General features: G+C 46.9%; 1 protein-coding gene across 1 annotated transcript; it reads right to left on the bottom strand.

The window, feature by feature from the left end:
* Window positions 1-403: 403 nt before the first annotated feature.
* On the bottom strand, window positions 404-16,469 carry LOC149355454 (endothelin-converting enzyme 1-like). Its single transcript, XM_089576118.1, has 3 exons — window positions 16,142-16,469; window positions 11,142-11,308; window positions 404-2,470 (listed from the first exon to the last, which is right to left on the bottom strand). The coding sequence occupies exons 1-3, from the start codon at window positions 16,467-16,469 to the stop codon at window positions 404-406; spliced, it is 2,562 nt and encodes an 853-aa protein (XP_089432244.1).
* Between the last annotated feature and the right edge of the window lie 1,156 nt (window positions 16,470-17,625).

The following is a 17,625-nucleotide window of genomic DNA, read 5'->3' as shown; positions in this document are numbered from 1 at the left end:
CAGTGTTTACTAAGGAGGAATTTTCTTCTGGGAACTTATACAGTCAGTACACGTGAAGTAAATTACAATGAAGACAATTCACAGCAGGATCAGTTCTTAATGCCGACTAACTGAGGGCACAGAGTACAATGTCTTACAATTCGCAAGTTTCGAGCTCCGTTTACGCAACGCACGTATCTAAGCGTGAAAATGTAGAAATGGGATTCGTGCTGAGCGAAAAAAACAAATGGCCACAATGCGATTGCGTGAACATGACAGAACCGGGCACTGTGCGATGAACCAAATTTCAGGAAATGCAGAAAAAAAGGTTGAGTGAAGTACTTGGCATTTCAAAGACATACCGTAAAACACAAGCCTAAAGAAATCCTTAATGCACGCACTCTCAACAAGCGGACACGTTCTGCTACTCAAAAAAGGAACACCTTGTATCGGGGTTCATTGGAGCCTTGGGGGAGCAATTGAAGGCGCGAGAAAACTTGGCAAAGTTCGCGACCGCCTTATTGCAGTCGCCCCTGAGTGAGCTGAAGTTACGCGACAGGTTGCACAGGCTGAGACAAGCGGTGATGAAGAACACCTGATTCTCGGTGAACGCCTTGGAGACGCGGCCGGGCTGCGGCAAGTCACCGGGTGCTGCCTCGTACGCCGCGTGGGTCAGTTCCAGCGCCGGGACCTCCGGGAAGAGGCTCTCCTTTGAAGACGATCCGGCGCACGATGCTGACCTGTTGGTAAGCACTTCGAGCCACTCATCTGGTGCCCACGAGTCTGCGGCGACGTTGCCGTCAGCGTCCACTTTCAGTCCTCCCTGGTCGAAAGCCTTCACTAGTTGGAGAGCGTAAGAGAAACCTAGCCCACCGTATAACATCGCTCTTGTTCCCTGGCCGGAATAGGCAGGCAGGCTTAGAGCTACGGTCGATACGTACACTTTATTTGAGGCGTAGTCGTACCTGAACATTGGCTGGACATAGTTAAGCGGAGTCTCTAATGCCTCTTGGTAGTCTGGATTGCCCCGAAGTGAACGCTCGGCCATCATGGCGCTGATCCAGTATTCTGTCAAAGATGTCTCACTTGAAGAAAAATTAGCGTACAAGGCGCTCAGCCCGTCTTCCGTGAGTAGGTATTCGGACGGCCAGAGGAGAGTCCTAGTGCCTTGAATTTTCGTGGACACAGCTTGCCTGAGCGATATGTTTGCAGCCCAGGACAGGTTTGATATTTTCGTGCTGGCCAGCTGCGTAATAAAGCCAAGATTACCGTTGACGATCGCTCTGGATGTGGCTGTGAAATTGGAAACTATATATAAGGACCTGATCAGGACCTGATATGAGGCTTCAATTCTGGTTGCGCAAAGCCTGTTCCGTCTGATGGCAGTCGCCCAGTCGTCCTCACGTGTTTTAGGCAAGAGATCACGGTCTTCAAGAGGAGCAAATGCTTGAATAAAAAACCAGGATATGTGAAGCAACAAAGAACGATCGTCAAACATTGAAAAGAGCGCATCTATGGCTTGCAACAGCGCTACATCGCTAGCTACAATTACGTCCGACGGACTATAACCACCTTGTACCTGTGCGTTCATGTTAAGTTCTCGCGTCCATTCCAGCAAAGACAAATTGGGTGTGATAGTAGAAATGTCCCTAAGCAAGAACCGAGCAGGTGAGGCAACTTCTTTGTCAAGCACTTCTTGTAGAGCTGCAAATACGGTCCATTCTAATCTTTCAATCCTCTCTATTTCGCTATCATTCCGACGTGGCTGGTCGATTGCAAATATGTCGTAGAACTTATTCCAGTAGGCGACGATGCCTTCCGGTCTAATGGCGAGTTCCTTATAGCCGGTCCACAGTGGAACGGAGTCAACCGTCGTGAACTGTAGGATATGCTGTGCTGCCTGAGGTTTCCCTAGCAATTTCAGCCGAAACCAGATATTAAGGCCCCAATTGTACGCCAAGTCTACAAGAACCCCAAGCGGGCTAGCGCTAGGGAGTGGATCATCCGGCCACGGAATCTTTCGATCTAACATGAACTGCCTCAGCAAAGGCACCGAAGACCCGTTAGCACCCGCATTAGTAAGGCAAACTTCTAGCATTACCTGCGCTTTCTTTGCCGCAGAAAAGCGGTTTGCGCCCTTTGTGATCAGCGAACGAAATCCGTTGAACCATGACGTGACAGCGAGATAAGCCATGGCCGATCCGTATGCGTAAGGATCGGCAGGCGACGGCCTCCACTTCGAGCACACGTATGCCTCGAAGTCTACGCATGGATCGACGCTCCAGTTTACCCTGGTCAAAATGAGCTGCCAGTGGTCGCGGCACTGGGAACTCTGGCAGGTGCTCTCGTCCCGCTCATGAGGCGAGGGCACACGGATCGACATAATGTAGGCCACCAGCCCAGCGCTCAACAGGACGACAGCCAAGCAGGCCACTGCCGACGACAGAGCTGCCTTCGGCGAAACTGTTTCGGGGGATGCAGGATTTGAGGCCTGGGAAGAAAAAGCGGTAGTTAGCAGATAAACAGCTCTAGATTTCAAGCCGCAGAACATTAGGCCACGGTATCAATACTCCGCATCGCGCACAGGAAATTGAGGTTATTTGGCTCTTTGACGACTACATGGCACGCTGATTTGACAGAGATGTAAAACGTTCGAGGAGTGTATGGGATGACATTCTGTGCAACTGTTCACAAACACGTACAGAAGAAAACACAGCACTCATCTACCGGCGGTCGGTACAGACGACCGGTCAGCTACTGCAGCACATTACACACCATCCCGAACTACGGAGTCCGGCGCACGTTGCATGAACTCCTGGAAAAGCTGTTCGAAACGCTTTCATTCTGACTGAGCAGTAAGAAAGGGACCGCCGAAAGATGCATGAAAAAAATGGTTATGCACTCTTGCAGGTCCGCTTCCAAAATTACTTAACACAATCAGAAAGGCTGCAGTGCTCTCAATTACTTTCTGCGGGTGTCGTTCGTCCAAAGTGGCATTAGGGCCCCGACGGATCGCCGTCGCTAATTCTGACATTTTTTCCCCTCAGATAGACATATTATTCCTGAATAATCAGTGCCAATAAATGACTACGTTGGGCATCGCAAACCTGCCTCGCTTTTTAGATGTACAGGTAATGAACTGGCATTGCCTCTTTGCTAAGTCTACTGGCAGCGGTTGTTTATTCGCGTCGCCGGGGAAGCGCCGCTATTGAAGCTACTTTTATTACCTGATGATGCTGAAGCTAAAATTTGCGTCTGTGGTCTCAGATTTCCGGAATTCTCAAAGAAATGCGCGAAATCAAGTCCGGACAGACAGCTGTGCTTGAAAAGTTGAAATCCATCCGCTCCACTTTGACAGATCATCAATTAACTTACAACGAACTCAAAACACGGCTCAATAAAATCGAATCGGATTGTGCGTGCTTCTCTGATATGAAATCCGAAGTTTAAGGAGTAAGTGTAAGAAGGAAGAATCAGTGTGAGGATTTCATCTCTATATTAGCTGCCCGGAATTACGAAGCGGAGGGCAGGACACGCCTCTGGTATTTAATATGGCCTGAAGGACATATGTAAAAAATCGTGGGAAGTATTCGAGATACTGACCATTTATCTCTGTAGACAGCGCTTGAATGAGGCCACCCAACCCCGGGATACCAAACCCGCTCATCGGCTAGAGAAAGGCCTGAGCCAAAGTGCTGAGACCACGGCTCCGGTGGCAGGAGTGGCTGTGCGGCCACACCGCGGCGCTGCATCTCGCGCCGAGCGCTTTCTGCGAGAGTACGCCGAGTGACAGCATACTTTCCCTGCGCTCTCGCACGCGTGCTTATCAGGATTAATAAATTTCTAGTGCAGCATTCGGCTGCTCAGCTGCTGACAGTCGCCACGAAGGGGAGCATGCATCGCAAAGTGTCCTGGACATGACGCTGCCGCGCAGCAGCCGAGCTAACGGACAACAACGCGGCGTCAAACCACTGCGCTCCGCAGTGTTCAATGGTTTACGGTGTTTAACGGCCCAATGTTGCGCAGACGGTAAAGTGCACCGTAGATGACGGCTACGGATAATTTAAATTACGTGAAGATCACTAACGTGCTCTGACATCGCACAGTACACGGGCCTCTACCATTTCGCCTCCATTCAAATGCGACCGCCGAGGACGGGATCGAACTTGCGTCAGTCCAGTCAGCAGCAGAGCTCCATAACCACGGCTGCTCCGACGGATGTTTCGTATTTTCTCCGCAGTGAAGACAGAGTGGTTTGTTTCTACCTTGAGCTACGAACTCTAGTGCTCCATTTTTTCGCCGCCTAAGGCACTATAATGACGCATTCCAACCGGCGATTCGGAGCAAGCTTTCTTGATCCACGAACCGTAAAACGCGTTTCAAAGGGCGATTTGGATCCAAATACTCAGTACTGATTGCCTACAGCGAAGACGCGGCGTATTTTTAGCTCCTTCGTTTGCTTCCATTTATCAAGATCATTAGCAGCAGAGTAGGCGAATGCCGCGCGAGAATTTTCAGGCGTGAAAAGCAGCCGCGCGAGAGTGATCGTGAAGTTAGCCTTCCCTCGGGGCAGTCTCGCAGCTAGCGCGCGGAACAATGAAGCAGAGCCGCGGTGCGGCCCGGCAGCCGCTCCTGCTGCCGGAGCAGTGGTCTCCGCACTATTGCTCACGCCTGTACGTTTCACGACCGTAAGTCAAAACGGATCACTATTAAATTCGCTCTTTTAAAAGGTGAACAGCGATTACCACGAGGGGTAAATTGAAAAACACTGTTTTTGCTACTACCACGCACTTGTCATCTCCAGCCTGCCATGCTCGCAAACATGTCGAAGAATTTAGCATCGATTGTTAATACCCTACTTATGCTGCGGTCAGACAGGCGTCTCTCGGATTACAAGACATACATTTTACTATGCTTCTAATAACTTTATAGAGCGTGAAATATAGTAACCAGCCATATAATTGCGCGGACATGTCAACGTGACCTTTATTCTGTCATTTTTTGTTAACCAATATTCGTAGTGTCATTGCTAAACAGGATCTGTTATACAGTCCAATTTCCTCGTCCTCTTCAAACATAGTGTTAACTGAAATATGGCCTGGTTGAACCATTCGTAACTCTGACGGTTCACTTTTGCACTCCGGTTGCGACTTTTTTAACAAAGACAGAATTAATGGCGTACGCAACTGCGGTGTGCTTATCGCCACGAACGTTACATCCCCGCTTGAAATTATTTGGGCCATTTGGCCGCAGCACCCGGTAGTGGCACTTTTTTCGGTCCCTTTTTCTAGGCGCACTGAGCATGCAATCACTATAACATAAAAAAGCACACCTATTTTGCTTCTTGCCGATTTTACCTTCCCGTTAAAAAATGGTCTTATGCAGCGTTCATGCTCTCGAAATGTATTTTAGAGAGTGAATTTTTCAACATATATCTCTCTTTTGGTTTACACAAGACAGTTACCACTTCTATGCGGGCCGCAGATCACTCCGCCACCGTCCTGGACCTTGTTCTAACTTCTCATCCTGATAACTATTCTTGTGAAACTTGCATGCCTGGACTCAGCCATTATCTGGCAGTTCACAATACACTTTCTTGCAGCATGCTCAGTCACACAAAAAAGGCACTATTATGGGAAAGGGGATTACGAAAGTATAAATCAGGCGCTAACAATTTTCTTCGACCATTTCTTGCCTAGTTTCGGGCTTCGTTCAGTTCAATTAAACTGTGCCCTTTTTAAGCCGAAATAGGAACGACTTACAAATCTTCATATACCAGACATTAACGTAAGCGAACTGGCCGGTTTTGCGCGGTCTAACATAGCATTAAAGCTACTGAATAACAAGAATAAGCACTTGTTTTAAACGCCTCAGCTTATAAACTCATCCCTAGCATAGACAAAGTATTATAACGCCGTAAGTCATCAGAATGACCAAACGACACAAGCGAAACGTAACTTCTTTTTATTGCTTTGCCATTATAGCTACGAAATATTCCGAAGTGATTCGGAAAACTACTGAGTCCCATGAAACTAAGGTCATATTCATTTGTGATGCTTCAGGACTTCCTATTATTGAATCTGGTGCCGCGAACGTGCTTAACTTTGCATTTCCTTCCGTTTCCACCAGTGGACCTTCTGGTAGCTTTCGTGACGTTCCATTTTCTCACTACTCATTCGGACCTCGTTGATTAACCAAAATTATTGGCTTCTTAAGGAATGCTTCATCTTCTGGAATTGCCGGTTTCAGTGCGAAAGTGTCCCAAGAATACTGAAGATATATGTGGTGTCATTTGTAACTAATACGTCGGCAATCGCTTGCACTATGATTACTACCACGTCACTAGCGGATCGGTAATGTCATTCCAGTATTCAAGAAAGGTGACCACTCAACCCTGTACCGTTATTCCTCGATTTCTATCACTTGCGTTTGCTGTAGTACCATAAAACATCCTGTACTAGCGTGTTGCTACTTTTATAATTTATGTATGCTACAGCTTTCCTGTTCACCACGATTTTCGCACATGTCGCTGATGTTAAAGCCTTTTCTGCCTCTTTCCACGTGAGTTACACTTGTAACTGGACCGCAATATTCTCTGTGATCCTGTGTTGCATGGCGCCGAAAAGGCATGGAACAAAGTCCCTCATGGCCGCTTGCTATTCATACTGTCCCGTCTAACCCCGCTTATGGCTGTCATTAATTGGATACGCGACTTCTCACCGACTGCCATCAGTTTGTCTTTGTCGTCGCCCATCATCTCTTTAATGCGTACACACTGTAGTCCTTCAAATGAATTTTACTATGCCGTCTTCTTTTCCTGATATATAAATAATGACCTGCCACTTGCCACTGCTAACGTCAGACGTGTTCTAATGATTGTCAGTTCTCCCCACCACCCGAAAATTAATCAGCTCTTATCGCCCTCCAAAATGAACTTGCGAAGTCAAAATTGGTGTTACGTCTGTCTTACGTCTGAATGTCGCCAAAACCTGTGTTTTTTGTTCACCATCGTCCTAACTTTATCGCGCCTACATACACTATCAATTACTGTGTAACTTCTTCCGTCTATCAAGTACAAAGGCGTCCATTTTTCCTTGAATAAAACTCGCACTGACCATGACAACTACATAACTAGCTCTGCAAACAGTGTCCTAGGCTACCTGCGGTGCAGCCTCGCTATAGCACCCAGTTCTCATCAAGAGAAATGCAGGAAAAGAAGTCTTCACAAACTAGTCAGCAACATTTCTCCAAGTTTGGACATGGTCTGTGGAGCAGAAATGCAGAACATGAAGCGTTTTACTCCGAAGGTGGAGCGTAAGGTACCGCCCTCAGTGACGAAAAGCACCGTTTCCAACGCGAAGGGCAGAACACAGGCACATCGCAGTTTGTTTTGCCCTTTCTAGCCTGTTCGTGTTTTTTCAAGACTTCAGCAGAAATGCACAAACACGCAAGAAAAAACGATATAATCCAAGCCTTGCCAGCCGTAATTGGTCGCTGAAACAAAACTAAGATATAAGTGGAAACGCATCACGTGACCTTTTAAGAGAAATTTCTAGGCTTTATTCTTCATAAGAACTTCGTTTCACTGCTGTCTACGCTGCTTATTGTTAGTTTTAAGCTTATCTCTGTGAGCTTTCGAACATGAAGAAAGTCAGTCCACAATTTCCACTAATGAGGGTTGAAAAGAAGAAAAAGTTTCACCTATGCAGCAAGAGCTTTTAATTTAGAAAAAAAAGGCACTTAGATAAAATTATAGCGGTTAATTTTTTGATGTCGTTATCTCAGGTCGAATTTTAGGGCAGAACTGCGCATTTAGGAGAGCTATCATTTTCATACTGTACAGACAAAATCTGCGTTGAAAGTGCTTTCTCCGCCGAATTTTTGTGGTGGGGGAAAAGATAAGTACTCGTGGTGTCCAACTGTTAGGTTAGCACAAAAATCACAAATTTTCAAATGGCAGTGAAAGCAAAAAGATCAGTTTTTCAAGTTGGGTTAATTACAAAACACTGGTCATAAAACACCAGTCTTTTCCGCTTATTTTAAACGAGGGGCTTTCCTGGGACCATTTATTCCAAAAAAAGTGAAGTAATTAGTCGTAGTGTTAAAACGATAATTTTTAAAACTAGCACACTGAGTCGGCCATTCTGAAGCGAAAAATTTTTGTAGTGCTCTAGCACTTATAATGGCCATTCCCCGAATTCAGCTGTTGTGTGTTTACTTGTCCGAAGCTTGGCACCTAAGTCACATGGCCTTGTGACGTCATCACAACTTGCCCAATCGATTGTGAGTGCTCACCATGGCAGGTGGCAGAATTCATAATGGTTGACCGCGAAAGGTTGCTCGGGAAGAGCAACCTGGGTTTCACAAGTCCCACCTTTGGCAGCACCTGCCATCGCAGGGCAGCGGCCCATCTCCTTAATCGAAGTGACAGCGCACATAATTTGCATAACCACGCTAAATAATCCGCCATTTTTTAAGGCGAAAGCCTTTAATGCCTCATCGTTGTCGACAGAAGGTTGTCAGCACAGGTGTCACGCTTTTTCTAGTCAGACCTGGAAAAAAACCTTTGTGTACGATGGGATTCGAACCGCCATCCCTCCGTTCCGCAGCCCAGCGAGCTAATGGTTATGCTACTTCCTGCCAACGCTTATGTAGTTCTTGTCTAGGACGCTGGAAAGTATTTGCAGAAAGGCGTCGAATCAGACGGATGCTTCCAAAACGCCCTCCAGTGCCTCCAGCATTTAAGATTCACAAACAATTGTGTACTTAATTAACATCTTAACCACACATCAGTGGCACAAGCACCAACACCGTGCTAAAGGCTTTCGCCTCACCGCACTTTAGGTCAACAAAGTGCCTCCCTAAATTTTTTTCACTCAGCCCACAAAACTGATATTTTAGTTATATTCCAATGGCGTTAGGATACAGCATCCCTGAAAATGTAATCATGATCGGCACAACGGTTAACACGTTGAGCCTTAGCTGCTCACCTTACCTCTAATTACTGGTCTAGAAAATGATCGTCCGACCAAACATGCTGACTCTTTTCGTGGTGCTTACCAGATAAGCCTAAATAATACCATGCAGCCAATTCAGAGTCGAGTTTACAGACTATTAATTTCATTTCATTTCATTCATTTATTTGTCCCTTAAAGGCACGGAGGCATTACATAGGGGGGGGGGGGGGCGTACATATAGGTTGGTGGGTAGTGGCAGAGAACAAAAAAAAGAGAGGGTGGAAATACACGGAGTACAAAAAGAGTACAATAATATGCAAACTAAAAACAAGAAATAAACAAAGAAAAAGAAAACAGGGAACACTTGGCACTTCAGTGTCGCAGTATGAATGATGTTTATGAGTAGTGATTAGCCTGTTTGTCACGGAAAAGGTGGCGATCGGAGCATGTTATTATGTTGTCAGGAAGGCCATTCCAGAGCACTATGGCGTCGGGAAAAAATGAACTGCTCATTGCAGAGGTGCGGGCTTTAATGCGTGCGATTGGGCTACTGTAGTTTAGGCGGGATGACGTACGTGGGGGCGGCTGCAGCAACAAATGTCTTGGTGAGTGATAAAAGAAAGAGTGAAAGAGGCATAGACGGGAAATTACGCGGCGAGTTGCTAGCGTTTGAAGGCCGAGGGATCGTTTTAGTAATGTTACGCTGGCATTTCTTGAGTACTGCGATGTAATGAAACGGGCGGCGCGATTTTGAATGGCTTCAAGCTCTGAGATGAGATACGATTGTGATGGATGCCAGACAGATGACGCGTACTCCAATTTAGGACGTACGAATGTTATGTATGCCAAATTTTACTTCAGGTGATGCAGATTTTAGATTGCGCCGGAGAAAACCAAGTGTGCGCGATGCTTTGGAACAGATGGTCTGAATGTGTGTTGCCCATGACAGTGATGATGTGATGGGTACTCCTAGATATTTATAAGATGATGTTCTGGTAACGGCGACCGATTTTATGTTGTAAGTGCTATCAATAACAATCATGTCAGCACCTTATGGCTAAACTTTCGTTTACATTTATCTGCACTCGTCTTCCGTCGTCGCGGTTGATTTCACAACTTCACAATATTTCCGCAGACAATAAAATCGTCTATCGGGAACATCGCATTTCCCGCTATAACTAGCCGAATGGCATTTACCCAGAACGTGTCCATACTACAACACTTCAGTAGTAATTTTTCTTTGACTGCTCGCGACTGGAATGGCCTTCCGACTGATGAAGCATATCTCTCATGATAAAAAATTGCCCCCATTGTAAAAAAGGGATAATGTTTTTTTTTAAACTAATATTGTGAGCCGCCGTGGTGGCTCAGCGGTTATGGTGCTCGGCTGCTGACCCGAAAGACGCGGGTTCGATCCCGGCCGCGGCGGTTGAATTTCTTTGGAGGAAAAATCCCAGAGGCCCGTGTACTGTGCGATGTCAGTGCACGTTAAAGAACCCCAGGTGGTTGAAATTTTCGGAGCCCTCCACTACGGCGTCTCTCATAGCCTTAGTTGCTTTGGGACGTTAAACCCCATAAACCAAACCAAACTAATATTGTCCCCGCAGTGGTGACGGAAGGCAGTCGAGAAGGAAGGCTGGCAGACTGTTTATTGGGCAATCTCGTGCCGCAAACAAATCGCTCGGCGATGGCGATTGCAGCAAGTGCGCTCGGCGGTCCATGAAAAAGAGAATCACTGCTATTCTCAACCGCGCTTAATTTAAAGCTGACGAATAAGTTTCGAGATGAGGTTCGAAAAGTACCTACGACAATCTCGATCAGTTGCGCGTGACTACAATAGAAATCCGGTCGCCTCTTGCGACACAGAGTGATAAGGCCGTGTGCCGGCGGCTTATCATCAAGCTTCGCTCCAATGTTCGCACCTCTCACGTAGTTCCACATAAGGACACTTGAACAGCAAAAAATTTCATATGACAAACCTTTACACAGATTGCCACCCTGTTCATTTGCATTTCAAAATTTTGGTATGAAGTTGAAGCGCAGGTACTGCAAGTGCCTTCCTTTCACCAAAATCTTCGCTGCGATGTACCACTGCGATGTAAAAGATGCGCAGTGCGACTGAGCATGGGCAGTCAACGCGCGCGGATAAAAATAGTGTCTGCGAGAGGATATCAGAAAAGCTGGTGGCGACGAAAGCTGACTCACGCTCTCCCTCTTGTTCTTTGCCCGCCGTCGCGGCTGTGACGCTCCTAAGCTGTCGCTCTTGGTTCCGCTGCGACATGTGCGGAACGGAGCCGGGCGTTCGGCCCGAGTCGAGGCGGAGTCGTGTGGCACTGGTGGGCGTGCTGACTGCGGTGCCTTCCCTTGGTTGCCTGTGCGCATGCAGGTGAATTAAGCCCACGTTGACAAACCGCTGCTCACCGCTGGAAGCTAACTGTGCGCTGCTCCAGCTTAAAAACCCGGGCAGGACCGAGAAGGCCACATCGCACATGGGTTGCCAAGTGATGTCTGTGGGTGTGAAAGCGGGGTACCCTCAGCTGCGCTGTTTTCGAATGACAAGCGGAACGGACACAATTCGATGCGTCGCAGGGCCGAGAATAATCGCATTCTCGAAATTCTATGTACTGATTTGGATATTACAGACGGAAAGCTACAAATCTCAAATTGTATCCAGGTGCCATCAGCGTCAGATCAAATGTGAACAAAACAACTAAAACGCGAACACAAACAATAAAAAAATATTCGCAGCTGGAAGGGAAATATGGGCATGGCCTACTAACACTTCCAAACAGCCTTCGATGTGAAAATCAGCACTGCAGTATTCTGCCTCCATTTCTGGTTTCGCAGTTTTCGTTTCAACTCTCCTGTTCGCGTTTGGTTTGACGATGATAACACTTGACTAATGGTTCGAAAGTCAACTATGAGCATTCATTTGACACGCTTACAGATAACATGATTATCTGACGTCGGCTTTCACACGTATTACTATGCTGCAAAAACTAACTTAACGTAAAAAAAAGTTTGTTTAAAATTAGTGCCGGGCTTCGCTCAAACACCGTTATATTAACTTGGCCGGGCGCACTTAGGCGCACACAAGTAGACTGGCAGAAGATAGCGTTCCTCGAGAAGTACACCCCTCTGTTCCTGGGGGGTGGTGCGCGGGAAGAAATGCACTGCACATACTCAAGAACCTACGGGTATAAAAAAAAGCTGAACATGCCCCGTGTCATTTGCACGGTGCCTTTTCCTGTAGGGTTTGTTTTAGCGCTACCGGCTACTGGGCTGCGATAAATGTTTGTTCTGTCAGCGGATTCAGAGTGGATCTCTAAGCAGAGGTTAAGCGAGTGCGATTAAAGCACATCCATTACCAGGAATTCGGGACAGGCACCTCAAGTTCCCTTAGCCGCTACCACGTGGCGCATGGCTTTGAGGAGTCATAAGTGGCGCGTTGACCTCATTAGTGGATGAAGAAAGAAAGAAAGGAAGGAAGAAAGAAAGGGGGAAAAAGGAACGAAGGAAAGAAAAAAAGGAAGAAATGAAGAAAGAAAGAAAGAAAGAAGGAAGAAAAGAAGGAAGGAAGGAAAGAAAGAACGAAAGGGAGAAACAAAGAAAGAAGGAAAGAAAGAAAGGAAGGAAGAAAGAAAGAAAGAAAGCAAGAAAGGAAGAAAAAAGAAAGAAAGCAAGAAAGGAAGAAAGGAAGAAAATAGAAAGGAAAAAAAAGAAAGGAAGGAAGTAAGAAAGAAAAGAAAGAACAAAGGAAAGAAAGAGAGAAAGAGAGGAAGGAATGAAAAAGAAAGAAAGAAAGAAAGAGAAAAGAAAGAAAGAGGGAAGGAAGGAAGGAAGGAAAGGAAGAAAAAAAGAAAAACGAAAGAAGGAAACAAAGAAAGAACGGAAAAAAGAAAGAAAGAAAGGAAGGAAGGAAGGAAGGAAGGAAGGAAGGAAGAAAAAAAGAAAGAACCAAAGAAAGAAAGAAGGAAAGAAAGAAAGGACCAAAGAATGAAAGAAAGAAAGAAAGAAAGGAGGAAAGAAAGAAAGGAAGAAAGAAAGAAAGGAAATCCGCTAGTATTAGTCGCACTGGTTATCCCGAATTCCGGTTAATGGGAGGCGGTGAAGTACAGCGTAGCGAAAATGGCTTATTATTCTAAATATCTCAAGATTGGCTCTTTTCCCTTGCCAAGAGGTAAGCAGTGGCACTACACTTTTTGCTTGTGAGTGCATTAAGGCGCAGGTACCTTAGATTTCGTAAAAAAGGGACTGGTTGATCGAAATAGTTATTTAATGTCGTTTCCTGTGCACACTTGAGAAGATAGGTATTCTCTGTTGCATGCCGCTACGGTGGCTACATTTTCTTATTCTTGAAATAGTACGATTTCGTGATTGATGAAAGCAATGTACGCTTTAAAGGAAAAAAAATGCTGAACTATTTTTTAGAAGGGCTTGCTGGTTTTAAAGAAAGCCCATCCCTGACAAATTTCATGATAATCATGAGTTAAATGCCAGAGCCTGCGATGGTAAGTTGCTGACTCTAGCGGTCAGTTGCTGAGGCCGGGTGGCGGGTTCGATCTCGGCCGCAGTACTTTATTTCTATGGAGGCAAATGCTATGTCAGTGCGCGTTTAAGAACACAGGTAGTTCTTACGAAACTAATCGGCAGCTCTCCCCTACGGCGTACCACAATATACCACCGTTTTTTTACGCGACCGAGTATACAGCTCGTTCGGTCGAAAAGCCGTCGGCGTAGTCGGCACCAAGCGTCGGAAATAATCGGGGACTAAAAAAAAATAGTATCACGGTAATTTGTTGTTCTAATTACTTACGACTGATTGGTGTGTGATAGGCGATGTCGACTTAATGAAATCGTTCTAATCAACTTATTAACTTAAGAAATGAAAGAAAATGAAAAAAAAACTTGGAAAAAGGGGGGTTCAAAGGTGTCGAAATTGTCCGAATGAAAAGCCAGTGCTTCATCATGGTAATTAACCTAATTTAGATTGTATAATTGATCAATGAATTAATATAAACAATTGAAAATATGAAAATGAGTTAATTTACACCACCACCTGCTGCGACACGCTGTCGCGTTCCACGCTTAAAGGCGAAGCTTAAGCGTCCTCCAATTTTTTTTTCACGCAAAACCACCCGCCGCGGTGGCTCAGTGGTTACGGCGCTCGGCTGCTGGCCCGAAAGAGGAGCGTTCGACCCCGCTGCAAAGGCTGAATTGCGATGGAGGCATAATGCTAGAGGCCCGTGTACTGTGCGATGTCTGTGCACGTTAAAGGACCCCAGGTGGTCGAAATTTCCGGAGCCCTGCACTACGGCGCCTCTCACAGCCTGAGTCTCTTTGGGACGGAAGACCCAATAAATCAAATCAAATTTTTATGCAAAACCAATCACTTATTTATAATGAGTGAATATTATTCGAGAAAATATGAAACACAGTGTTCATCCATTTCGTTGCATGATGTCAACTTAATATTGCGAGTGCCAAACCACGGTTACATGTATCCGACGAGAGACAGCCATTGTGTCGCAAGGCTCTCTAAAGAAAGGAGACAGCTGACTATAGGAAGGACTTACACCGACCGAAAAGCCACCTGACTACAAGGAAATTGTTAAGGAACCTTGGCACTGATGACAACGCAGCTTCAAACGCTTTTCTGGAAGAGCGTGAGGCTAAAGAGCCTCGCATTACGCCTGACGTTTTGGCTTACTTCGTCTACTCCGGTCTAAAGGCACATCGGTGAGCTGTGTACACGTTGCGTACGCTTGCCGCCAGGCATGGTGCAGCACACGACAAAGAGCTCCGGAAAATATGCGTAGCCTGGCGAGAGCAGCATGAGTTTAGTTGAGAACTTACCTTGGTACACCTATTTAAGCAATTGCTACATGGCAGTTAAAATATTCTTGTATTTTCTTCTCTGCGTCGGGACTAGCAGAATAACAAAATATAGCCTTCCACATTTAACTCTATCATGAGCCGTGTGACACTGTCAACTGCATATCAGCTGCTCAAGCCTCGACAGCTAGACCAGGTCGACATTCCCGTTCGCAAATCCTATAAGCGAACCCTCGATCTAATGCCGTTCACATCTACCGAAAAGCCCCATCTGTAGGACTCTATAACACGGTCAGAGAACTAATACTCGCCCAACTAAACTAACAAGCCAAATTGAGCGTCTGGCCCTCACCACCACCGTCCGTCTCCTGCTGCATCGCCTCGGCTATCCTCAATCCACAGGTCACCATATACCCCCCACAGCACTGTCTGACCGGTCGTCAAGGTACTCGTACAAACCACACCGATTCTCAGAAATGTGCACCTCTCCTACCACACTGGACGCAGGAAGTCGCAAGCCAAGAAACTGGGCCGCCTCTAGAGAAAATTACCGCGAGTCATCCATCCTAGCACCTCTGAAGCTGAGAAAGCAGCTGTAGGCGCTAGCCTTTGCCTCGAGCCCCACCACCCCGTACGAACACCACATACGCCATCACAGACTCGCAAGCAGCATGTCAAAACTACCCCAAGGACATCGTATCCCAGTACGCGGACATCGTATCCCGGATTCTACGTCACATCCTCGTTCAAGGCAGCACTGGTTTGGACCCCTAACCATGACTCACCTCCTAATAGCCAGAGTACACCTGCTGTCACCCGCGCAAGTGCCATCCCGGCGCCAGGAGCCTAGCTGGAGCCAGTACAGAACCAGTACGCAAGTTTGCTTCAGTAGGAGAAGAATTGAGTACTGGCTGACATGACAGGAACATATATCAATCACGCGACAATCAATTCACGCGAAACAAGCCCGTCGTCTGGCGACAGCTACACACCAATACTTCTATACTCCTCTCAGCTTCCTACAGAAACTACACCGCGTACTCTACCCTAACATAGGCCCATACTGTAATACCATTCGCTATACCATACCACCTGGGGTTGCCAGATCAACCCGGCACTTCCCTCTATCCTCAATTCCACCCCTGCACCCTCCGAAAAGGAAGCCGTGGTGTCCAGCTCAGACCTGGATGACCAGAGTAAGCTAGCGGACCGGGCCAGGCTGACGGCAGCCACTGTATTGTGAGGGCTGCTCTAGGACGGGGAAAATTGAATTCAACCCAATAAATGTTAGCAGCCATCGTTATCATTTCCCATCTAAATAAAATTCATATGCTTGAACAGGTGACGATCCCGTGTGCCTTCTCACTTACCGTCTATTACCGGGTCCAGTCGCATACCAAGTCCAGGCTCCACGGCTGGCTGCGAGGCGGTGTCGTTTTGCTCGCCGCGGAAAGCTGCCGACGTCGGCGACCTGCTCTCGGGAACCCGCTCATTTCCCACGGGCTCCACCACGTCCGGTCCGGTCGGCCTCTGCGCCGACGCTGTTTCGCGATGCTCGCTGGACTGCGGCAAAACTTGGGCATATTTGCCAAGCTTGGCTGCTTCAGGGGACTCTTGTGCAGCCTTTGCCGTCTTCAGTTCGCCACCCTTCGCTGACGAACGGGTAGGCCTTCTGCCTTTGCCACTTTTAGCTGGCATCTGGCCAGATGTCTGCATTCTTCTTCTTCTCACCTCAGTTAGCATGGCACATACCCACGCGGGGGGGATTGGTCAATGTACGGTGGTCAATACCAAGGAAGTATTTGTGCGGGAAAAAAGCCATGGGGCGGCAAAGTAGAGTGGAATGACTGAAACTAGAAAAAAATTACATTAATTGTTTAGAATTTAAATAACTTAAACAAATTTGAACTACCAGGAATAAAACAAAACACACTTTTTGGAGATGCGGCAGAATTTCATATGTAGTTAACAAGGTAACCGACCAGTCGCATTAATTTAACCATGAAGATAGCCGCTAACACTACTTAACGAGAATCCCTTGGCACTAGAACCGAATAAAAAGCCCTAGTAGAGACACAGGGAGCCTTAACCTCCAAAGAGGGACCACCAAATATTGCTTTCTCTGAAATGCGAACCAAAGTTCTATTGTTTCAACTTCTCCACATGAGTCACAAAGGTTTGTCGTAGTGAACCCGAACCTGCACAAGTACAAATTTAGGATGAGGACTCTGCAGCGTAGAACCGTCATTGACACCTCACACAGCCTTGATTGACACGACCGGACATTCCATGGGCAGAATGGTACGTGACTTGCATGTCTCTGCCTCCCAGTTTTTATGACACAAGTCTAAATCAGTGCGTGTTCATTTAGGGAAGCGTTTCATGCGTCAGGCAGACAAAGTTGAAATTATATCCGATACTGCTACAACGGTTCGACAGTTAGCTGCTGAATGTCGAGAGGGGAGGTTAGTGGGCTCCACTTCGTCCTTCTTCGCGACGCAATCCACTTGGACGAGTAGCTTCGTTCGACTGAACGCCATGATTATGCTGTGTGGGGCTGGCGGGTGGGGCGAGTGTGCCGCATAATTCGCGAGCGATCATCATTGCTCTGTCCGATTACCTTTCGCTCTCCGCACGTCGGCTTCGATTTGCGTGCTTAAGCAAGGTTGCTGCTAAAAATGGCTGAGGCTTAACTTGGTTAAGCCTGGAGAATGCGAAGCATCATCGTGTCGCGTAATTTGGAGGCGCACAACCACAGCGACGGCGCGAGGTGGGCCCCCGTTTCTCCACTGTCGTGACGTCATCGTGTCACGTGGTGTGACGTCATGTATCACGTGATTTGGAGGCGCACAAC

Source organism: Amblyomma mixtum, chromosome 3 (genome assembly GCF_055824585.1).
Source record: "Amblyomma mixtum isolate Tamu chromosome 3, ASM5582458v1, whole genome shotgun sequence".
NCBI lineage: Eukaryota > Metazoa > Arthropoda > Arachnida > Ixodida > Ixodidae > Amblyomma > Amblyomma mixtum.
The sequence above is the reverse complement of the archived record's forward strand: the minus strand, read 5'-3'. Positions and strand labels throughout refer to the sequence as shown.